Raw genomic sequence first — 24,228 nt, forward strand, 5'->3', positions numbered from 1 at the left:
ATCTGGGCTGCTGCACTGTGGAAAGATATCGCTGCCAGGGTGCAGAACCTGGTGGTGAAGGTACACCATGTAGATCAAGAGTGGCCCCAGAGTCAGAGCACTGAGGAACACCAGAACAACCAACAAGTGGATAAACTGCTAAGATTGAAGTGGCTCAGATGGACTTGGATTGGCAACATAAGGGTGAATTATTTTTGGCCTGGTGGGCCCATGACACTTCAGGCCATCAGGGCAGAGATGCAACATGCAGATGGGCCCGTGATTGAGGGGTGGACTTAACAATGGACGCTATTGCCCAGGTTATTCATGAGTGTGACACATGTGCTCCCATTAAACAAGCCAAATGGTTAAAGCCTCTTTGGTGTGGAGGACGATGGTTGAAGTATAAATATGGGGAGGCCTGGCACATTGACTATATCACACTGCCGACAACCCACCCAGGCAAGCGCCATGTGCTTACCATGGTGGAGGCAGCCACCGGATGGCTGGAAACATACGCTGTGCCCCATGCCACTGCCCGGAACACTATCCTGGGCCTTGAGAAACAGATTTTGTGGCGACACGGCACCCCAGAGATAATTGAGTCAGACAATGGGACTCATTTCCGGAATAACCTTATAGACACTTGGGCCAAAGAGAATGGTATTGAGTGGGTATATCACATCCCCATGTGAGAGTTGGGCACATTCTTTTGCTTGCACCAGCATGGCTCAGAAATGTATCTGGACTGACCCTGTGGAGAGGAGACCTGGACCCAGCACAGGGATCTGTTGCACATGTTATGGCTTGGTAGTATCCTGGTCTTAAATTTCTGAAGTTTATTCCTCCATAGGGAATCCAGGTCTAGATTCAAACAACAATTAACCTTAACCATTCATTGTGAAGGTGTTTATTTGCCAGATACTTGGATAGCACAGTGATGATGGCTTTGTCAGCACTTTACAGAGGGGATGACAAATCTTAATTGTGCTGGATAAGAGCAGTAAAGAAGGATGCCTCTTGTTCTGCTGAGGTTACAAGAGCAGGTATCTGAGAGAGAGGGAGCATAACTCTCTTTCCTTCTCTGCCCCTTGCCTTCTGTTGAATGTATAACCTGGTAAGTGGCAGGAGTGTGGGGGGGGGAAATGGTAAATTGCTGTAAAATAGACTCTGCAATCTGCCTGACATCAGAGCTGGTGGTTTTACTGGTGCTATCAGCCCTACTCTCAGGTGTAACACAGCCATGAGATGGCTCCAGCAGCCACATCTGGCATTGGCTGAATTAAGAATTGCATTCAAAGGAGGAGGTAAAGGTCCATGCTGCTATTTCCTTGTTTTTATATTTAGGTTTAGTGTAGCTTGCTAGGGCTTGGTACTGCAAGTGACTGTGTTCAGAGGCAATGGTGGAGGAGTCAGTGCTCAGTTTGAGACTGAAGTATTGCCTCAGCCACAGTGCAATGGTGGTAAGACCTGGCCAAAACAGAATCTGCTTGCTGCTCCACTACCTTCCCTGTGCATTTTTTTCTTTTCTGCTTCTGTGTTTTTTACCTGTGAAGTGGAAGATCCTTTCCCATCCTCTGCACTGGGAGGGGTGCGATCCCAATACTGGGCTGCCAGAGCAGAGCTGCATGGGAGCACATGTGGGGCAGGCTTGCTGTGCTGATGAGCAGTGTGCTGATACTGACCCCTTTGGGAAGCCAAGTTCTCCAATTCTGGTTATCATAGAATCATATAATGGTTTGGGTTGGAAGGGACCTTAAAGTTCATTTAGTTTCAACCCCCTAGCCACAAGTGGGCATATCTTCTACTAGACCAGGTTGTTCAAAGCCCTGTCCAACCTGGCTTTGAACACTGCCAGGGATGGGGCAGCCGCAGCTTCTCTGGGCAACTTGTTCCAGTACCTCACCACCCTTGAAGCAAAGAATTCCTTCCTAATGTCTAATCTAAATCTACCTTCTTTCAGTTTAAAGCCATTCCCTGCCTTATCCTGTCACTACATGCCCTTGTTAAAAGCCCCTCTCCAGATTTGTCAGCCACTTTAAGCACTAGAAGCTGCTCTAAGGTGTCCCCAGAGCCTTATCTTCTCCATGCTGAAGAAGCCCAAGTCTCTCAGCCTGTCTCCATAGGAGAGGTGCTTCTGCAATCTGATCATCTTTGCGGCCCTCCTCTGGATCCACTGAAGGAATGCCCTGCTTAGTGTGTGTTTTGCTTAGCAGGGCAACCCTGCAAGAATAGCAAGTTGAATTGCAACCCTGGACTTCAGCAGGGCAAACTTTGGCCTTTTCAAGCAACTGCTAGGGGAAATCCCATGGGCAAGGCTGTTTGAATGTAAAGGGGCCCGAGATGGTTGGCATTTAAGGATTGCTTTTTCCGAGCTCAAGATCAGAGCATCCTGACACGTAGGAAGTCAAGGAAGAGGGCCAGGAGACCTGCGTGGCTAAATAGGGAATTGCTGGGTATGCTTAAGTGGAAGAGGAGAGTTTACAGGTCATGGAAGGAGGGGCTGGCCACTTGGGAGGAATAGAAGGCTGCTGCTAGAGGATGTAGGAAGGCAGCTAGGATGACTAAGGCCTCCTTAGAATTAAACCTGGTGAGAAGGGTCAAGGACAGCAAAAAAGAGCTTTTTCAAATACATGGCAGATAAAACTAACACCAGAGGCAATGTAGGCCCACTGATGGACGGGATGGGTGCCCTGGTGACAGAAGATACAGAGATGGCAGAGTTACTGAATGCCTTCTTTGTCTCTGTCTACTCTGCTGCAGGCAGTCCTGAAGAGCCCTGTACCCCTGAGACCTTAGATGAAGTCAGGTCAACGGAGCGGTTTGCCTTAGTCGATGAGGAATGGGTTAGAGACCAGTTGAGCAATCTGGACATCCATAAATCCATGGGTCCAGATGGGATGCACCTGCAGGTGCTGAGGGAACTGGTGGAAGTCATTGCTAGACCACTCTCCATCATCTTTACCAAGTCTTGGGAAACAGGAGAGGTGCCTGAGGACTGGAGGAAAGCAAATGTCACTCCAGTCTTCAAAAAGGGCAAGAAGGAGGACCTGGGTAACTATAGACCGGTCAGCCTCACCTCCATCCCTGGGAAAGTGATGGAACACCTTATCCTTGGTGCCATCTTAAGGCATATCAAGGATAAGAGGGTTATGAGGGGCAGTCAACATGGCTTCACCAAGGGGAAATCATGCTTGACCAATCTCTTAGCCTTTTATGAGGAAATACCACGGTGGATGGATGATGGCAGAGCGGTGGATGTGGTCTACCTTGACTTCAGCAAAGCATTTGACACAGTTTCCCACAGCATCCTCACAGCTAAATTGAGGAAGTGTGGTCTGGATGATCAGGTAGTGAGGTGGACTGTGAACTGGCTGAAGGAGAGAAGCCAGAGTTGTAGTCTATGGGGCGGAGTCTAGTTGGAGGCTTGTAACTAGTGGAGTGCCTCAAGGGTCAGTACTGGGACCAGTATTATTTAATATATTCATCAACGATTTAGATGAGGGAATTGAGTGTACTATCAGCAAGTTTGCTGATGACACTAAGCTGGGAGGAGTGACTGACACCGCAGAAGGCTGTGCTGCCATCCAGCGAGACCTGGACAGGCTGGAGAGTTGGGCAGGGAATAACTTGATGAAATAAAACAAGGGCAAGTGTAGAGTCCTGCATCTGGGCAGGAACAACCCCAGGTTCCAGTATAGGTTGGGGAATGACCTGTTAGGGGAGAGGGACCTGGGGGTCCTGGTGGATGACAGGGTGACCATGAGCCAACACTGTGCCCTTGTGGCCAAGAAGGCCAATGTCATCCTGGGGTGTATTAGAAAGGGGGTGTTTAGTAGGTCGAGAGAGGTCCTCCTTCCCCTCTACTCTGCCCTGGTGAGACCCCATCTGGAATATTGTGTCCAGTTCTGGGCCCCTCAGTTCAAGAAGGACAGGGACCTGCTGGAGAGAGTCCAGCACAGGGTAACTAAGATGATTAAGGGAGTGGAGCATCTCCCTTATGAGGAAAGACTGAGAGAGCTGCGTCTCTATAGTTTAGAGAAGAGGAGACTGAGGGGTGACCTTATTAGTGTCTATAAATATATAAAGGGGGAGTGTCACGAGGATGGAGCCAGGCTCTACTCAGTGGCAAACAATGATAGGACAAGGGGTAATGGGTGCAAACTGGAACACAAGAGGTTCCATTTAAACTTGAGAAGAAACTTCTTCTCAGTGAGGGTGACGGAACACTGGAACAGGCTGCCCAGGGAGGTTGTGGAGTCTCCTTCCCTGGAGACATTCAAAACCCGCCTGGACACATTCCTGTGTAACATTATCTAGGTGCTCCTGCTCCGGCAGGGGGATTGGACTAGATGATCTTTTGAGGTCCCTTCCAATCTCTGGCATACTGTGTACTGTGTGTACTGTGTAACCCTGCCCTGTGCATTGATACCAACATGGATATTGCATAGGTGACTTTCCAGCACAAGATGATATTATTCATCGCCCCAAATTTTTCCTCAGCTGTTATACTGTGTTTTATCTGCTCTATCTGATTCTCTGTTTTTCCTGATTATCATTCATTTACAAATAATGGCTCAGCAGTTGACGACCAGGTAAATGCTGTCTACACCTTGACCAGACATATATTAGTGAGATATCTGGTTTGACTGCAAGAGGAGGAAATAGGAGCAGCCCTTTTGGCCTTATCCTGTCATGTAGCAGTGTGGGTGGTTGGTGACAGGAGCTCTGGGGACAGCACAACAGCTCCTTTACCAGCCCCAGAAACAGTCCTGCAGGAGTATGGGTTCTCTTGGACAGGAGGTCCCACTGTGGGGATGGAGCTGGAGGGCCAGTCCCGTGAGTTTCTGCCTCTTACAGAGAGGACTTTTGTGCTCATTATGTTTCTGATAAAAGTATCCTGATAAGTCTGTACTTTTTTTTTAAGATCAGTGTTTGCAGTGCATGTATTCTGTGCTACTTGGCAAAGCACAGGGTGCAGTTCAAGGAGGAGGCTTGTGGGAGAGTTGAGATGGTTTTTGCCTACCACTGATAAGCTTGGTGATTTTGGCCAGGCTGCTGCATCCTTTTGTTTCTCTTGTCTTTCTCTCTATGTTGTCTCTTTCAGCTGGATTGTCAGCTGGTCTGTAAGGCCTTCAGCAGAAGGATTATGATTTAGTCTGGGAATGATATTTGACATTGGCCTTGATGCAGCCTTTAAATGTTGCTGTAATCCAAATTATAAATACTGCAAAATATCTCTTATTTCTTATCACTGCACTATGCAATGAAGAAGCAAGCCTGAGCATCTGATGGTAAACCTTAAGGTGAGTCTGGTAGCTCATTTTCTTGCAGTAGCAACAGGCAGCTTGCTGCTTTTTCCTATAGATGCCAAAAGGAGAGGGTGCAGATGTGTTTGCTGGGAGGCTGGAAACAACCCTCTCCTTAAAGATGCCTGAGCTTGCTGTAAATGAGCTGGTTTGGGTGTGGGAAGTGGTTGAGCTGTTAGCTGGCACAGCTCCAGGCTCATGCAGCCAGCTCAACAGGATCCAGTACCCAAGCCAGCTTATCTGCAGGTGCTTCAAGTATCGCTATGTGATGTAGAACTGATTTGCTAACTGCTTCTTTGGACTTCCCAGGACCTGGAGTTCCTGTGTCTTATTTGAGGTAGCATAGACATAATCCCTGGTTTGGAGGTGTCTTACTCCTCGGCTGGTTAAATTTTAATCAGTCTTTCACTTTACCTTAAGACAACTTAAAATAAGAAGCCTAGACCAAATAGGAGCATGGGTCAGTAGAGGTGTGTGCAAGTCTGAGGAGCCAGTGGTCTTCTTGTTCCCTATAAAATCCTGGCATACGTAAGTTTTGTATGCTGGCAGCAAACAGGGAGGCACACAGGTAAAGAAAAAGATAGCAAGTGGTCTGTCTGATGAAGGTTCCTCTGATATCATTAGGATTCAAGGTGGCATGGCTACAAATTGTCTGTTGCACAGTGCTCTGTATCATGCAGTATCCCCACTTAAGAGTTGAGTCATTGAAGATAGTGATATACACCAGTTCTTCCTTAGATATCAAGTGGTGTAAGAGAACTATTCGGGTTTCTGAGAGTTTTGAACTTGCAGCAGCTTACCTTGCAGAAAGGAAGTGGTTCTAGTGGTTAGGTCAGGTATTATGGCTGAGGTTTTTAAGTGCTGAATTAAATTCTTCCTGCTGTTCCATGGGAACATACTTAAGCAACCCCCAGACCAGACACTCTGAAAATCCCATGTTTGTGTAGTGCTTGTAGTAGCTGAACTAAGCTCTGAACTCTGGTATGCCTGTTCTGCTAGTCAGTGAGGGAGAAGAGGAAGATTACAAGGAAAGATGTTGACTTGAGTATGTGTCATGTCTCCTTAAGTTGTACTGTCCAGTAATGGAAAGGACTAACTACTTGTTGAGCCATGTGTGTAGTTTGTCCTTGGTCTTTGTTTAGTTCACCCCAGGCTGTGTTCAGCTGCAGTTTCTGCTTGCCCTTGTCTGCTTCATCTCCTGGGGAGATGGGCTGCAGTAGGATGGAGTCAGCCAGAACCTACAGATCTATACTGGCTGTGTCCAGTGTGAAAGGTTATTGCGACATTTGAGGTATGTGTGGTAATGGGTAGAACCCCTGTCACTTGAAAATACAGAGAATGTGTTTTGCATGTTACTAATGTCTTTTGCATGAATATAAACTTCTCAGTCTGCTTGCTGCTCCCACAGCTGCTGCTGCTGCTCTGCTCTTCACAGGAGAATTGTGGAGAAAGCAGATGACCTTTGTAGCATGCATAAAGTATGTAGAGAGGCAGAATATGGTGCAACCCATTAGATGTTATGTGAAGCAGCTGGGGATCAGTTGTGCTACACTGCTTTGTGCTGGGCCTTGTACAATACCCTGCTGATTAGCTACTATGAAGAACAATGTCTAGAACCTTCTTACAAAGGACCATGTAGCAGAGATGCTGTCTTTTCTCTTTGTTTCCTGAAGGTTTTTACAAGCTGTATCACGTGCCTGCTGTCAGTTGTGCTGTGCAGAGGCAGGAGACGATGGAAGAAAGGTGTGGATATATCTCTCTCTAGCCTGTGTGGGTTCTACATAGCTTTGCAGAGAACCCTGACAGCGTTTGGTCTCTTTGTGACGAGAACACAGCTTGAACATCAGAATCAGTTTGTATGAGGGGAAGGACTATGCATAACCTAGTCCTTCTCAAATGGAACTGCCAAGTAAAGCCTAATACCACAGGAGCCTGGGCAGATAAAATACTGTGGCATGTTATTGAGGCTTATTTCAGTAGCTGAGTCTGTTCAGTTACAGTCTTTGATAGTGCAGCAAGGGATAGCTTTGTCCATGTAGGTGCGATGGACTAGGAGAAAGAAAAGAAGTATGTGCTGTCCACATTAGCAGATTCAGGAACTGGTGTGAATAGCAATTCAGTGATTCTCTCATCTCAGCTGCTTATAGGAACTCTGCGGTTTGGGCTGGAACTTGAATCCATATCTTAACCTGGCAACAGCATGTTCAAATGAGTAGGTCTGCAAATCTCTAGTGGCCTGTCCCTAGAGACAGGCTCTTTCATTTCTCAATACATCACTTTAGAATAGCTCTTTCCAGATGCAAATGCTACATTTCTTTCTTTGATAATGAAAGAAAAGTTGTTTTGGCATTTCTTCTCTCTTGGCATAGCACCAAGATCCAGCATGGTATCTGCAAATGGAGAGGCTGCAGTGTAGGTCTGGATCACTCAGGGTGTACAAGCAGGGAAACAAGTGCCCACTAGCATTTAGTGGGCATCCTAGAAGCTGGATTTGTACAATTTGTGTTTTGTGGTTGATTCTGAGCTCTCCCATGCCTTTGTGGGGGAGTTTAGGGACTTCTATGAGTATGTGGTTTTGTGTGGGTTCTTGGAAATCTGGTAACATGGGGGCACGGTTGCAATTTTTTCCTTGCTCAGGAAACTTAAGGGTTCGTTTACAGACTCTCCCCTTCCAATGGATGCTTGTTTTTTGCAAAACTTGTAAAAACTTTCTGTTCATATTGAAACTCCTACCTGTCTTCCAGGTTGGTTGAAATCAGCCAGCACTTCAAAAGTTCAGGGTAAGCAAGAAAAAAGACAGGCAGGTGGAGTCTTGCCTAAGGTTTCTTCATTTCAGATACCTGGCTTTAAAAAAAGCTCGTGTTTTTATTTCATGGGCCAGAAGTCTTTCACTACAAAATAAAACAGTGTTCTTATAAACCACCTGAGCCATTTATCTGAGGAGCACCTGGATCAGAAATGAACGTTAATCCAGTAATAACAGCTAATTAAACTGTAATAATGGGGAGTTTAATCTCTCTTCTCCAAATGTGGTTTTGCTTTTTGCCTTCTTCAGGGAGATTATAATGAAGCACAGAAGGCTTCTAATCCAGTCAAAATTCCTTGATGGATTGGAGTATTTCTTGTGCTTTCAACATTTAAGCAGTGTAATACCACAAATTAACTTCATCCACAGGGTTGTCTGTGAATGTTACTAGTCTTGTTACTAAATATTATTAGTTTTACTAATGTTAACGTGTTACTAATGTTATTAGTCTTGTTGCTAAATTGAGCCTAGTGGTTTGATGTAGGTGGAAGAAAGGTGATTCCAGAGAATCTGATCTCTACAATGGTCCATGAATATCCATGTGGCAGGGCCAGGTTTATGAATATCCAGCTCTCTGCCAAGTCCCGATGGGAGTTCACTGAACTACCATTCAGGTCGTATCCAGTCGTAACAGCAAACACAGGTTCCTGGCAGTTCTGATTTTGCCCCTAAGCACAAACAGATGAAAGTGACTGTAAGTGGCAAAGAACAGTTACAGCCTAAATCAGGCTGTGTTCCCGTGAAGGTCTGCAAAATACATGTTCCTTCTTCAGTGGCTGTGCTTGAGCTACCTTATCTGCATGCACAACACAGCATGGTTCCATTTGCTAGGGAGCCCAGTAGTTCCTCAACAAGGAGGTTCAGACTCAGCTCTGCTTTATTTGGAGCAGGACAGGTACTGATCATTCCCTGAGCATCTCCAGTTCTTTCCTGCAGCATGTTGTAAGTGTGGCTTTTGACCTTCAGCCCATCACAATGTGCAATGGGAGTTTTGTGGCTGGGAGTCTAGGATACAAACATGCCCTCTATCTCTGTGCTGAACATCCACTGCAGAAGTGCTCACAATTGCAAAGGGCTAAGCTTTGTGATTCAGTCTGCTCGTGCCCCAGTGCTGAGCTTCGTGTGAGCCTGAACTGATCTGGCCTAAGCGCTGAACTCAAGTAGTGGCTTTGTAGTTGAAAATCCCAAATGGAAGGAGCCTTACCTGTCCAACTGTGAATTGTGTTTGCTTTCTTTTGCTCTATAGATTTCATCTGATTCTTCCCAGTTGTCTTGTCTGCCAACTGGGATTTCTGTTTAGCCACAGGATGCCAACAAATGTCAGTTTGCAATGCCAGAGCACTTCCTGCTATCTACGCCTGTCATCCTTCTGGGAGTGAAATGAGGGACCTACTGCACAAACCTTATTGGGTCAATAGATGCAAATTCAAGTATTGGTTCTTTGCTGTTCTCCAGGCTGTGAGTGTCACTGGCGTCGCAATGAACAAATTGACAACGATGAATAATATCGAGGTTTTGATGCAAATCTTGTTTAAAGATTTGATAAGAACTACCTGTCTGAGCTGCAGTCCTTTTCACGTGCTGGGGACTTTGACACTTTGATCACAGGATGGCATCTATTCTGTAGATTTCCTTTATGCTGGTTTAAAACAGTTTTTTTAAACCGGTATGATTATTCAAAGACATTATTGTTTGTGCTGTCTTGAAAATGTTCTTAAAGTAGCTACAGTTGTCACAGTTCTGCTGCAGTGGGTACAACAATTTGTCTTGTGCTTCTTGTATTCACTCCTGCTGAGACAGGTTTTATAGACACAAGGGTTCAAATTAACCCTCTGAAATTGTTGAGTGTCAGTAAACCTTGCTGAAAAGGACACTGAGCTGTTTCTGTTACAAGTTTTATATAGATTTCAGGTAACTATAAAAGTCTTGAATTATGCAATGTCAGTGTCCAGTTCTGTTCTGGATTATCCCTTTTAAGTGGAGCCAAACACAGGGTTCTCTTTATTCATAAAAGCCAATCTTCTAATAGGCAGATACAAGTATTCTCGCTGTCTGCAGTACCCAAATTTGATACAGAAGACTTTACAAATCAATGTGTTTCCACCTTGGAAAGTATAATTATCCCTTACAGTTAGTCATCTGAAACCAGACATATTATCTCCTTCCCTGCACTCCGTCATGACAGAAACAGTAAAGACTCTAGCAGTAGCTTGCAATAAACCTAAAAAAAAGAATCCAGGTTGGCCAAGAGAGAATTAGGATGAATTTCTGTATAAATAGCTATTTTATTGCCTACCAGACTTTATATAAGAGAATTAGTTCTTCTACCCAAACTACTCCATAATTACGCCTTGATGCTTAGGAACTGAAAGAATATTCCTTGAGATTATTTTGTCAATTCATCTTCTGGAAGTCAGGTTTTTTATGTTTGATACTTGGTCAAGTGCAATTAAGGGGAGGGGGTAGTGTTTTAGGAACACTTTCAAGTATGAATTTTTCCTAAATGAATTCAGTCTGTGCAGAAAGAAGCAGAACAGAACTTTAACTGCTGTGTGGCCTTATGGGGTCTAATGAGTATGCAGTGCTCGAGAGCTATGCAGCCTTTCTTTTATTTATCAGAGTGGATTCACCTTCAAATTCTTGTGCACCAGCATTAAAGCTCTTTCATTGGTTCAGTGTGGTAGTTAAATTTGTGACTGGTGCCAAGGACCAGCTTGTTTTCCTTGTTTAGGTTTCCTTCTGCAGTCCTTGAGGACAGTGCTTGTTTCAGGGCAAGTATCTTCTTAGCCTTACTGATGTCGGGTTGAAGCAGTGGTTTCACAGAAGCCAAAGTCCTTTGTGAGATGGCATTTGACCTTTCTGTGTCTGAGCTGATGCTACTGAGGGTTGCTCTCCACTGAGTGGAAAGGCTGTCTAGCCGAGGTTTTCTGTGCCCTTTCTTTGGAATTATCCCAGAGATGATTAAAAGGAGGAGTTTTATGTGAGTGACCCTGCACCACTTTGTGAGAGAATGTTAGCTGTCTGTGCTGGTGTGTAAGAAACCATCAGAGTACTTTAATGCCTTTTTTTTTTTTTTAGATACGATGAAAAGAACTCGCAGATGACACGTAGAGTGGGGCAGTCCTTTTAATTTTTATTTTTTTTTGGCTCAACAAAGCTCTCTGAATGTTCTCTCATCTGAGTGTTTGGCCACAAGAGTTTCTGTTTTCTGTGTCACATGCTAACAGAGCTTTGAAAAGTCTTATTGTTTATGTCAGCTGTCACAACCAGAACAGTTCTTCTGTCTGTGAAAAGAATGGAGACCACATCAGCACACTGAGGGGTTTTGCCAGCTGGTTGGTCTTTTTCTCACTTTTTATCATCAGTTCCATTGGGAATATTGGGATTTGTCTACACTGCATACAGCTATACCATGTAAAGATACCAGCTGACTTTAAACCTTCAGTTACTGAGCTGTTACTTCAGTTACTTCAAGCACTAGTATTGGCACAGTGGCATGGATAACAGCCATACTGAACTCTGCTATAACTACTACCAGCATCTGGGCATTAGAACTAGATTTAAACTGTCTTGTGTTGCCATTTGTGCTACAGAGATGAAGATTGGTTTAATTTGTTTAGTAGGTTTGAACAGAACAAAAGAATAACCTATTCCTCTGTCCTCAGTTTAGATAATGGAAGAGTATTTCTGGATTTGAGTCTTTCAGTTAACAGCTGAAATGGTGAGCTAAGGATTGGCGGGACAAGTTACATGACAGATGTGAGTAAGGGCTTGTTTGATAAAGTGTGGCTTTATGTGAGATCTGTATATTTAGTAGGCACTCACAAAGTTGGCTTGTTCTTTTATGGGATTGCTTGCTTCTGTGAAAGTCTTTTAGTCTTCTGTTAATGGTCAGGAGCTAATTGTTACCTGACAACATCCACCTTTAGAGCACCTTGGTATGCCCATGTTTGGCCACAACTGTTGAGCCAGAATGAATCTTTCTCCCTCCTCAGATCTCGTCACAAAAGTGTTCTGTAAGAAGCAAGGATTATTTTGTTAAAATTCTTTGTTAAAAGGTTGCTATTCATATGTAAAATGGCTGAGATCTATGGGCTCTCAGACTCGATAACTTCCTGCAACTCTCAGGCAAAAATGAAGAGCATAGCTGTGGTTTTGCTGTGCTGAAGTAGCACCAAATGTCAGGAGCATAATTCTACAAAGCATATTTATGGCTGTGATTGATTTGTTTTAAGGGAAAGACTTTAGCCCTGTGGTGGCTTGTGCTCATTGCCTGAAAGTTGGTTAGGGATTCTGCAATGGCAGATGTAAGTCTGGGAGTTTGACAAGGCAAGGCCTGCAAAAGGCATGTATGCTGGGAGGGAGTGGGATGTGTAGATAGTTCAGATGCCAGTTCTATCAGCATTTGGTTATTTTTCTGGTGTATTTAGATTTATTTAGCAATTCTTAAACAATGGTATGGGTATGTCATAATCGTTAGGGAAGGGGAGGGGTGTGTGGGAATGTAACCCTGTTAAGATGCCTCTGTTGTTCTGGCAGCATTTTAAATGTCTTTTTGTAAATTGTTTAAGGCAACAACATGACAATTTCCTCAGTGTTAGACCTAAGCCTGTCCTAAACACAGGGGCAATGCAGGCTCAGTGCTTTACAGTGTGGATAGTCAGTGACATGTTGCACATGTAGAAAGCCAGTGACAACCTTCAGTGGCAGCCACCAACCAGTTTGAAGACTTAGTGGCACTTCTTTGACTTACGTTACTACAGCACAAATCTGAAATATAGCAATATAGTTGAAATACTATAGCAAAACTCTGAAATATACTTGTATGCCTTGAGGCTGAGCTTTATAGTAACATTTACTCCTGACAAGAACATTAATGTTGGCACAATTTCAGTGTTTTCTTCATTCCACTGCTAACCCCAACAACATAGGCTACACTAAATTAGGCTTATTAGTGTGGTGTTAACTGCTTGTAAAATATAAAAAAGATTACCCTGCTTAGAGGAGCATCTGTGCTTTCAGGAATATCAACTGGCCGCAGAGTAAACTCGGGCTGGCTGCCACAAACAACAGCAGGCTCTTCTAAAGGTGATATGGTACTTATTTCATAGAATCGTAGAATAGAATTATAGAATAGCTAGGGTTGGAAAGGACCTTAAGATCATCTAGTTCCAACCCCCCTGCTGTGGGCAGGGACAACTCACACTAAACCATCTCACCCAAGGCTCTGTCCAACCTGGACTCGAACACCACCAGGGATGGAGCATTCACAACTTCCCTGGGCAACCCATTCCAGTGCCTCACCACCCTTACAGTAAGGAACTTCCTCCTTATATTCAACCTAAACTTCCCCTTTTAACCCGTTACCCCTTGTTCTATCACTACAGTCCCTAATGAAGAGTCCCTCCCCAGCATCCTTACAGGCCCCCTTCAGATACTGGAAGGCTGCTATGATGTCTCCACGCAGCCTTCTCTTCTCCAGGCTGAACAGCCCGAACTTTCTCAGCCTGTCTTCACATGGGAGGTGCTCCAGTCCCCTGATCATCCTCGTGGCCCTCCTCTGGACTTGTTCCAACAGTTCCATGTCCTTTTTATGTTGAGGACACCAGAACTGCACACAGTACTCCAAGTGAGGTCTCACAAGAGCAGAGTAAAGGGGCAGGATCACCTCCTTCGACCTGCTGGTCATGCTCCTTTTGATGCAGCCCAGGATACAGTTGGCTTTCTGGCCTGCAAGCACACACTGATGGCTCATGTTCAGTTTCTCGTGGACCAACACCGCCAAGGCCTTCTCTTCTCTGCCCAACCTGTAGCTGTGCCTGGGATTGCGCCAACCCAGCTGTAGGACCTTGCACTTGGCATGGTTAAACTTCATAAGGTTGGCATCAGCATGTCAGGGTCCCTCTGGATAGCATTCCTTCCCTCCAGCGTATCAAATGATCCACACAGCTTGGTGTCATCGGCAAACTTGCTGAGGGTGCACTCAATCCCAGCATCCATGTCACCGACAAAGATGTTAAACAAGACCGGTCCCAACACCGATCCCTGAGGGACACCACTCGTTACTGGTCTCCAGCCGGACATTGAGCCATTGACCACAACTCTTTGGTTGTGCAGCCATCCAGCCAGTTCTTTATCCACTGAGTGGTCCATCCATCAAATTGATGTCTCTCCAATTTAGAGACAAGGATGTCGTGTGAGTCAGTGTCGAACACTTTGCACAAGTCCAGGTAGATGACATCAACTGCTCTACCCCTGTCCATCAGTTCTGTAGCCCCATCATAGAAGGCCACCAAATTGGTCAGGCAGGATTTCCCCTTAGTGAAGCCATGCTGGCTGTCACCAAGCACCTTGTTGTTTTTCATGTGCCTTAGCATGCCTTCCAGGAGAATATGCTCCAAGATTTTGATAGGCACAGAGTTGAGACTGACTGGTCTGTAGTTCTCCATGTCATCATTTTCCCCTTCTTGAAAATGGGGGTTATATTTCCCTTTTTCCAGTCATCGGGAACTTCACCTGACTGCCATGATTTTTCAAATATGACAGTGGCTTAGCAAAGTCCTTCGCCAGCTCCTTCAGGACCCGCAGATGGATTTCATGAGGTCCCATAGACTTGTGCACGTTCAGGTTCTTCACTGTTCTCCTGGTAGCTGAACTAACGGTTTGCTGCTTTGCACCAACCTGTATGTTCCCAGACTACTTAGGAGGTTCTAGCAGTTCTACTAGGGGAAGCTAAGGTATAGGTAACCTTGCATTTGTTATTATCTGAAATTTAAAGAGTTACAGTTAAGTAAGTGTCCTGGGTTCAGCAGTAGCAGTCATTTTTTCTTCTTAGTAGCTGGTGCAGTGCTGTGTTTTTGACTTTCGGCCTGGGAACAGTGCTGATAGCACTGATGTTTTTAGTTACTGCTCAAATGTTTCAGTCTGGCCAAGGACTTTCTGAGCCTCATGTTCTGCCAGGGAGGAGGGGAGGCCAGGAGGAAGCAGAGACAGGACACTTGACCCAAACTGACCAAAGAGGTATTCCATACCACAGCACGTCATGCCCACGATGTAATGGAGAGCTACCTGGAAGGGCTGGGACTGTGGGGTTGGACAAGGTATTGGTCGGTGCTTGGTTGGGCTGGGGGCGAGTTATCAGTTGGCTGGTGCTGACGTGTTGTATTCTCTTCCCTTGTTGTTTCCTTTACCATTGTTATTATTGGTGGTAGCAGTAGTGATCTGTGTTATACCTTAATGACTAAACTGTTCTTATCTCAACCTGTGGGAGTTGCATTCTTTTCGATTCTCCTCTCCGTCTCTCCAGGAGCAGGGGGAGGGCAAGAAGGGGGGGGGGGGGGGAAGTGAGTGAACGAGTTACCTGACTGGTTTTAAACCACGACAGTAAGTCACTCTTTCGAGTTGAGCTGACCCCGTTGAAGTCAAAGCTTTCCAAACAGTGTCTCATTTCTGGATGTTATTTTAGAATTAAGACTGCAAATGTTTTGTTGGTTTTGTTTTTTTTTTTTTTTGTTACAAGTAGGTAATAAATTACCTGAAATACTTGTGTGTGGGTAGTTGTTCTTGCTTTATTACCATGAACGCTACCATATGCTCTCATTGCAAGTAGCTCAGGGGTCTTTCCTACAGCTGCTGTTTGTCTGATAGCTTCTGCTGACCTCTGGTTTTCCCTTCAGACATTAGCATAAGGAACTGTAATGGAAAGGCTCATACAAGCATGAATGGAGACTGAATGGGAATATTAATCTGGATATAGATGCCATAGCAGGAGGACATGATGGGAAGGAGTGCTTTTAAACAGACTGTGTAACAGCCCCCAGATGAGCAGGATAGTGAGACTCCAGCACATCTGCCTGCAGGTTTACAAAGTACCTGCAACCTTGAAACAAACAAGACAGGACAAGCCTGGGCTCATGAAGTTTTAGTTTGTTTTCTCTCGCTCACTTTTCCACTTCCCTTCTTCTGTGCTCATGCGTTTCTGCTCTTTTTTTCTCACCTTTATGACTTCTTGCTCTTTTTCTCACTTGCACATTTTTCTTCCTTTATCTGTTGTTTTCACATGCTTCACAAGCTTTTGCTTCTTGCTTGTGCTTTTCCTTCTCTTTTTTTTTTTGTTTGCACTTGTTCTCCTTTCTTTTTCTCTACTGACTTTTGGGAGTTGCAGACCTCATTCAGGAAAACCTTCTAGGACTCATGCCAGGTCAGCCATTAATGATGTATGTACCTCAGGATACTGACAATTCTCAGAGGCTGCCACAGGTTTGATAGAAGCACAGCTGTAAACAAAATCTGACATTTTCCTAAGTGGAAAGGTGAAGGAGAGAGTAATATCACTGTCCTCATACAACGCTGATACAATACTATATCCACAGATAACTGTAATACACTAGTTGCTGCAAAATATCCAGGAGCCCACTGCATCTGCAAAATTTAAGGATGTACATGCAGGACAGTTGCTCCTTTCCCAAGTGGTGCTTTGCTTTGGAGTGCTTATCTTCAGATATAGGAGGAGGAGGTTCTCAGCACTACCAGGAAGAGCAAGGAATTGATTAAAAATGTAGAATCACAAGGTGGAACATTAATTATTAGTTATAAAGCTAGCTGATAGCAGGGCCACCAGTGTTCAGTGGTGCAAGGGAAGGTGTATGGGTGGATTCCATGGACTTTTGACGCTGCAAATGTAAAACCAAGCTTGTGGCTGATAGATTTGTTTTTATTATTATAGAACAGATGAACTAAAATAAGCCAACAATATAATTTTATGCCAACAGCCATCTTTCTAGCACAGGCAGTGACTGACTCAATGTACCTTTTTCCCCCTTCCCTGGGCCTCTGTTCAGTGGGAAGCAAATGGTGGTGGCTCTTGCACATGGGTTTTGGGATTCCAGTGATCTTACTATTTGTAGAGATGTGCCTGGGAAAAGAGGAGGTGGGAGAGCAGAGAAAAGAGTATATATGTTGTAGGAGCAATAAGCAGAAAGGCTTGTGAATCCTCTTGCATGTTCACATGTTGTGACCAGGTATATGGGACAACTGGAGAATTATGCCCTTTCAACATGTAGCAAGCCCCTAGCTGCTGCTCTAGTCAAGCCAGGGGTTTCTTCCCATTCCAAGCTAACAAAGGGCAAGATGCACACAACTGGGGAGTTCCTGGAAGGGTAAGGGGCAGTCTATGTAAAACCAAACCAAAAAACCACCCCCACCCCTCCCCCTCAAAATCCAAACCAACCTGCATTTTAAGCCACTTCAAAGTAAAAGTCACTTCTTATACTGTAATAGATATTTTTAAATGGCAGGACCACCATCCTAGAAAGACAAAGGGCTTGTACTCAAGACCAGAGAAAAAAAAAGCAAAAAAACAACCAACAAAAAAAAAACCAAAAACAAACAAAAACCAAAACAACCACCCCCAAACCAAACCAACAACCAAAATAACCAGGAGTGGCCCCACTCAAGCTTGGCTTTTCTCTAAAAACAGCACTCGTCATCCATCTGAACAGGTAAAAGGAGGAGTGGACAGAAAATAAAATAAAATCGGTGCAACTTCTTGCCAAGTGGCGCATTACACCAAAGCTCCGTACAGTCCCGTGACTACACATCCTGTGGTGGCAGCAGAATTTCTTTCAGCTTTCATTGCTGTATATGTCTGTATGTATATCTGAACATATACATACACATACACACAGAACATATAATATTGTTTTTAATGTTAGTTTTGATCCTGGAGGAAGGCTCATCTCTCTTTCACATGGTTCTGTGCTCCTGCGCTGTTGCTACTCCCGTTGCCACTCCCGTTACTGCTGCTCCCGCTGCTGCTGCAGAGGACCTCTGTGAGGTCATCCATGATGGTGGTCTCTTTAGGGTCCACGAGGTTGAACTCCCTGATGAATAGGATAAAGTGTGTGTAGAGTGTGTTTAAATGTCCGTGCAGCTCCAGTGCCAAAGTCTCCTTAAAGTGTGAGGAGTAGATATGGGCCAGCACATGGAACAGATACTTGCAGATCTTCTTCACTAGGGATTCAAATGAGTTTGGGAATTCCTTGCCTGAAACAAAGACAGAGAAAACACCATGATATATAGTGTCAGCTGCTCCCCTTCAGACCTACAGCAGCATTTGTTTGGGCTGAGCTGTGGGTAAGAGCAACTAGCCCACCTTATACAGCAGACAACTTGTGCACCCTGTATCATCCTCACTTTTTCACAGGAATTCAGGGGAAGAATCTAAGTAGATTCTTTAAACATTTTCATTTGAAGTTTCAAACCCTAAGGGTTCAAAAATCAGAAAGTAAGTGTGATCATTCTTTAGAACCCCAAAATCTTTTGTTACTGACTGTAACAAAAATGAGAATTTTTTCTGAGTCCTTATCTAGTTTGTCCAGGAGTAATTCTTTTTTCTAGATAAGGACCTAGATAAGGAGGTCCTTATCTAGATTGTCAAGCAGATTTTTCCCCTGTAAGTCCACAATGCTCAGGAGACCAATGCACAAATCCTGAAATGGAAGCTAAGGTACAGGGCTTGGTAGTGTGTAGCAGCTTGACTGTTTATAATGACTTCCCTCATTTCACTGTTGACATTCTATCAAATGGGAAAAGAAATGGAAGGAAATACTGGGTGCCCCCTATGAGGCACAGCTGACACTGCACTGCTGGAGCAGTCCTGTGCCTGCATAGTAAAAGCCAATTATTGGACAACTACTTTGGTAACACTAAAAGTGAAACTGAGGCAAGCAAATAACAATGCCTGTGGTCCCATGTGTGATGCACAATATGAATTATGTTACTGGTCTGAAGTGCACCTTGGTCACACGGAGAAATCTCTTGAAACGCCCTCACTGCCCTTGAACAAGCATACTGAAAAGAAAAAAAGTCAACTGCAGCTGTCCTACTAGGCACTGTCTCATTAGACACTGCCTCTCTCCAGATCAAGGTACTTGTAAGCAAAGGCTTAATGTTTGCTATATTGTAACATCCCAGTTCCCCAACTGAAGTGCTGGTTTTAGTCCTGATTAAGCCCACCTACAGTAACTTAAGGTCAAAATTTTCGAACCCTCCTCCCCCTACCAAAGGCCGTGCACATAGCAATCTTGTTAGGATACAAGTGAGAGTTAAAATTACTTTCTTATTGCTTTTCTGTTCTTAAAAATCACATTAAATCTTTGGGAGGGAGGGAGCCTGCAAACATCTGTGAGACAAGCCTGACTGGGCAAGGAAGACAAGACACATTCCTGGCAATCCAATTTCCCCCTTAATGCGTTGGGGCTATAAAGGAAATAGTAAATCAACAAGATTAAATTTTACTAGAAGCAGGCTGTATTGAACACATTCATGCTGACAGTTTTCAGACTTTTATCCTTTCTGAATACAGGCTAGAAGATCCCAAAATCCTTGAGGAAAAAGCAATCCACAAAATATCAATCAAACAAGTGAGAAGGCTGTGTGGTATTAACACATATACCGAATGCAAATTCCACCTTACTTAGGGCATCTGCAAAGAGCCACTGGAAGCACCTGTTCAAAAGCAGACATACCGTATTTTGTTGGAAAGACATCCTCATCTGTCACTAGTTTCTGCACTGAGCTCATGACAAAGTCAACATACTGAGGAGCAGTGCACTTGATCTTCTTTCCCCGCTCATCATACCAGTAGTACTGTCTGTGGAGAGAATTGACAGTGTCACCACATCATACCTCGGCTCCTCAGCAAAACTCCTTTAAGAGATTAGTGTTGAATATAAAACAACAGGTGCAACATTACCAAAATGCATCATAACTGCTACAGAAGAGATTCACTTCATGGTATCTTTGTACATTAAACCTCTTCAATTTCTGTTAGCTAATCTTGTATCTCCTGATCAATTTAGTCCAGAGTGCAGGTAGCATTGCTAAGTGCAGAATGCCTGCTGACTGTTCTCCAAGAAGAAGAGCTCTTGTGAGGCAGAGGTAACACCCCGTCAGTGACAGGCTGAGGGTTTACGTACTGTCTATGTAGTACTATACACGAAAGCATTATCTAACTCGTTTTAAAGGGTAGCAACATTGCACAACCGCTGATCTTTTGATGCTTAACAGTGCAAAAGATAAATTGGTCTTGTAGTAGTATTAAACAGACAGAAGGTGGCTCCAAAACACCAGCGTTTTCAAGCTGGTGCTCTGAAGTACTGGCAGCACTTTAAAGCACTACAAATCCCATTCCAAAATCCAGTCTGGGGAGGGTTTTCAGGACCCTTTAAACGTTCCTACCATCATGTCTTAGAACTCTTGTTCCTCTGGTTAAAGACTCTCCAAAACACCTGAATTTATGTTGGACTCTGTCACCGGTAAATAACCCTGTTGGATCTTAAGGAACAGGAGACATTAGCATATTGCCTTGCTCTTCAAATGCAACCATAATTTAATCAGCCATAATCATCTTGATTAACTGTGGTGATTCCTCACCCAATGGAGAACCTGAAGGCTACAAAAGTACTGAAGGCTTGTTCCTTTTTTCTCTTTAAACCATGGTTAATGAAAGCACCCCTGACTATTAGCAGGAGCACCTATCACTGCATTAGGCACACAGTGAGAAATGTTCCACAGGTAAGGAATTTGGCAAAACTTTTTTTTTTTTTTTTTCCCTGTGTCACATTTGAAGTGTCTTGAGTTCCAGTTCCTGAATTCTTCCTTCAAACAGCCTAAGCTCCAGGCAAAGTCCTATAGAATTACGGCACTGGCAAGAAATCCATCGTATTGGTTTTCCTAGAATGAAGCATAGGTGGGGTTTTTCTGTCTTTGGAAACAAGGCTGAAAGTGGTTTGAGCATCAGAACTGGCTAGAAAGACACCTCACTCAACACATGAGCCCATAAATCCATTTTCTGCCTGGCCAACTCCAACTCTGCTGCTCTTCAGCTAATGATCTGTTCCCTGAAATTGCTCACCAAATCAAGCCTCACTGTACACAAAATATCACTTAAGTGTAACATTTAGCAACCTTTGCATACTTTTGGTTTTGGGGGGCGTGGCAGGGGGTGGTGGGGTGGAAGGTAAAAGACTGCAGATTGTTTTTCCTGTGCCTAGCAGGACTAGACTGCACTGAACTGGATAGATGTACATATGTCACTTGGAAAGTGAAGTTTTAGGTATACTGGCCACCAGAAGTGTCTTGAAGCCACTAAAAAAAAGTGTTACATGGTGACTGTAAAGTTTACATTGTGTTTTCAATCCCTGAAAGGCTCTTCAGGGACCTGAGGGCAGTGGGGTGAAGACAACAATGCTGTTCATGCCCCAAGCCATAGGAAAGCCAATAGGAAGCAGCAGAAATAGAGTGGTTCAAGCCCTAAGAGAGGAAAGGCAACTGAAAACCAGTTCTGCAGACATGTAAGGTTTAGAATTTGTCTTTCAGCTCATTTTCAGCATGTGGTGCTTGGTCACTGTTGTTTACTAGAGAGCACGGCTGACTGCATAAAAAGGTGAGCAAGTAGACAAATCCAGCAGGAGTTAAAAGCTCTTTGTGGAGCTACATCAGGCATCAAAACTAGGATTTTGACCCTTAGGCATAGGCTGTGTTCTTCATCACTGCTTACCTCCTTTATACAATCCACATATAAGGAATTACACAATGCAGTGCTCTAGCCCAAGCCACCTTATTTGTCTAGTCCTGCAGTAAGCTGGAGTAAGACAGTTCTAGGCAGCTCAGACTTATTTTGGGTCTTAGACAATGCCAAGAGCAGAGGCAGACTGGACTGTCTGTACCACAGCAGTTTTCTCATGCTGCAGAAATCCTCAACTGCAAGATAGAAAGCATAGTTTAAAGTTGCCCTTAGGCACAAAAATGAATCTGGATAATTGGATTTTGGATAAAAGAAACAGTTTGGCAACTGTACAAGTTCGCTTACATGAAAACGTGAGTAAATTTGCTGTAACATCCCACTGCATACCCTGTCTTTCCTTGAAAATTAGGCTAATTAAGCAAAATAGGAATTTAAAAGTAGAATCATTTAAAGTAAGGGGATAACTGCAAGGATTGTCCTGTATATTAGTCATGTGTCTTCCTTATGTTTCAAGTTCTGTGAACATAGTCCTCACAGGTCTTGGAGGAAGAGAGGAACCACTGACATGCCATGAACATCTCACGCCTGGTGCTCAGCTCCCACCCATGTGCTGGGAGTTATCTCCTTTAACTAGACAGGAAGCAGGTTGGGGCCATTGAAGGGCTCTGTTGGGTACAGCAGCCTAACTGCATTCCACCACTGGCACCGTGACAGTACAGTCCTGAATTAGGCAATGGATGGGAAGCAGAAAGGACAAGATGACACAAAGGCACTCTTCAGAAAGTGCTCAGGTGATGCAGATTTTGATTATTTCCTATGTGATAATTCTGTCAGATTTAAACTTTGCCAGTATGGACAGCATGAGGAATTTGCAGCTCCACTCTAAATCACAGGGAGAAAGGACTATGAGTTTAACGGAGAAAAGCCTATCATGCAAATAATATAGTACACGTGATGTCACAATACTGCATCTTAATATATGTATGTATTTTATCACTTTGCCTGTAAAACACTCTGGGTTTGTGTTGACACAGAAGCCAGGGCAGAACAAATGTTACATCAGTATATAAGAAAAATTTCTAGCAGATGCTGTGTGGAAAGAAGGAAGAGACAGGCCTTCCAGAAATAGTGAAAGATGGGTTGTGAAGAAAGCAGGACAGCAAACTTCCAAATGCAAGGGCAGTAATACTCAGCAGCAACTCAGAATACCTTTGGTGGTTTGATGGAGCAAAGCAACATTTAGATGGGGTGAAGGAAGAGAGAAAGAAGCACACAGCTGAGGGAACTTAAATATAAGAAAACACAAAACATGCAAGTTTGAGCTAAGATTTCTGGAAGGAAATATCCTCCATATGCAGAGACACTAAGGGCAAGGTAGATAGGAGAAAGGAAATGGTAAGATTACAGAGGCTCTTAACTACTCCACTCATTTCAGCACATTGAGAAGTTTTGCCCAGATGTCAGCTACAAAATCACTTAACAGCTCAAGGTGCTTTAGTTTGCGTAATAATAAGCTACAAAGCATACTAAATTTAAATAGTAAATACTGTGTTAAAACACAGTGCCTGTTTTACAGCAAGTCATCAGCATATTAATGAGTGAAATAAAGTAATTCCCAAAGTTATATTCATGCTACCCTCATTAAACTTTGAAAATAAGTGGCCATTCTGGAATTTCTTTTGGCATTATCCCACCTTGCCGGCAAATGCTCCCATCTACAAGGCGACTAGATTTTGGTCAGATGTCTCTTAGTGGTCAAAGCAGAAATTCTCCTCCTCATTGTGTGCAGATGGCTGTGCTATCTCATATAGCTGACAGAGGGCTAAAAGCTGCATCTGTCTTCAGTTTGTCAGTTGGCTGGAACTTAGCTCTGAGATGTTAAAACCTTACCTCAAATATTTAACTGCAACTGGTATTTGTCAGCAAATACTGTAAACTTAGGATTGAGTATTTGCAGTGCCTTTGAATACAAAATAACTTGACAAGTAACCTGTTCTCAACAGTCACTTCAGTATCTCAACCATAAATATAAAAAGCCTTCCTTAGGTACAACCAGAATGGTGTGATCCAAAACACACCTTAAGAGAACTGGGCAGGGAAACATAAAAAAGGAACAGAATGCAGACTTTCATACAGAGCTACCTAGAGAAATCAGCACTGAAAAAAAAAATGCTGAAGTGCACCCTTATTCCAAGATACTAGAATTCTGTGGCAGTCTGAAGTAGGTAGATGCTGTACAAATCACAGCCACCACAGGTCAAATCTGGAGTGTCCATCAGGTTAATCAGCAACTGACTCTGATGTTTAGGAGGTACACTCTATATATATACTAGAGACAGGTCAGGGGCACAATAAATCGTATCAATGGATGTTTCTCCAACACAGTGAGCATGTCCTTACTTCATTAGGACAAGATTAAAAAAAAGGGGGGTGGGGGTGGTGGAGAAAAAAAGAAAGGAGTAAAAGAAAAAGGAAGGGGGCAGGGAAGCAACATACGGCTTTGTCATAGTCATAACTGGATATGAACAAATGAGCATCTTTGAGACAGTTCTCAATGCTCCATTTGGACATATCTCTTCCAAAAGGGAAGAGCTAGGAAAGGTGGA

The 24,228-nt window shown here is 43.9% G+C and overlaps 1 protein-coding gene and 2 long non-coding RNA genes across 9 annotated transcripts in view; 2 read left to right on the forward strand and 1 right to left on the reverse strand.

Moving 5' to 3' along the window:
• Positions 1–21,278, forward strand: part of LOC134158938 (uncharacterized) — a 29,516-nt gene extending 8,238 nt beyond the window's left edge. Inside the window, exons 2-3 of the long non-coding RNA XR_009962961.1 lie at positions 19,460–19,818; positions 21,159–21,278. This is a non-coding gene — a long non-coding RNA (uncharacterized LOC134158938). The remainder of the gene's footprint in view (positions 1–19,459; positions 19,819–21,158) is intronic.
• The window catches only part of MOB2 (MOB kinase activator 2), a 121,312-nt gene continuing 113,870 nt past the window's right edge, over positions 16,787–24,228 (reverse strand). For all 7 annotated transcript variants that reach the window (XM_062609378.1, XM_062609374.1, XM_062609376.1 and 4 more), the window contains exons 4-5: positions 19,623–19,747; positions 16,787–18,138 (exon numbers count right to left, since the gene is read on the reverse strand). In XM_062609378.1, the coding sequence (XP_062465362.1) occupies positions 17,828–18,138; positions 19,623–19,747 (436 nt within the window). In that variant the 3' untranslated portion in view covers positions 16,787–17,827. The remainder of the gene's footprint in view (positions 18,139–19,622; positions 19,748–24,228) is intronic.
• Positions 21,348–22,592, forward strand: LOC134158934 (uncharacterized). The gene is made up of 2 exons (XR_009962956.1): positions 21,348–21,449; positions 22,137–22,592. It is a non-coding gene; the product is annotated as an uncharacterized LOC134158934 (long non-coding RNA).

This window comes from Pezoporus occidentalis, unplaced genomic scaffold, assembly GCF_034315485.1.
Source record: "Pezoporus occidentalis ecotype Australia unplaced genomic scaffold, CSIRO_AGI_Poc_V1 ctg137, whole genome shotgun sequence".
Lineage (NCBI taxonomy): Eukaryota > Metazoa > Chordata > Aves > Psittaciformes > Psittacidae > Pezoporus > Pezoporus occidentalis.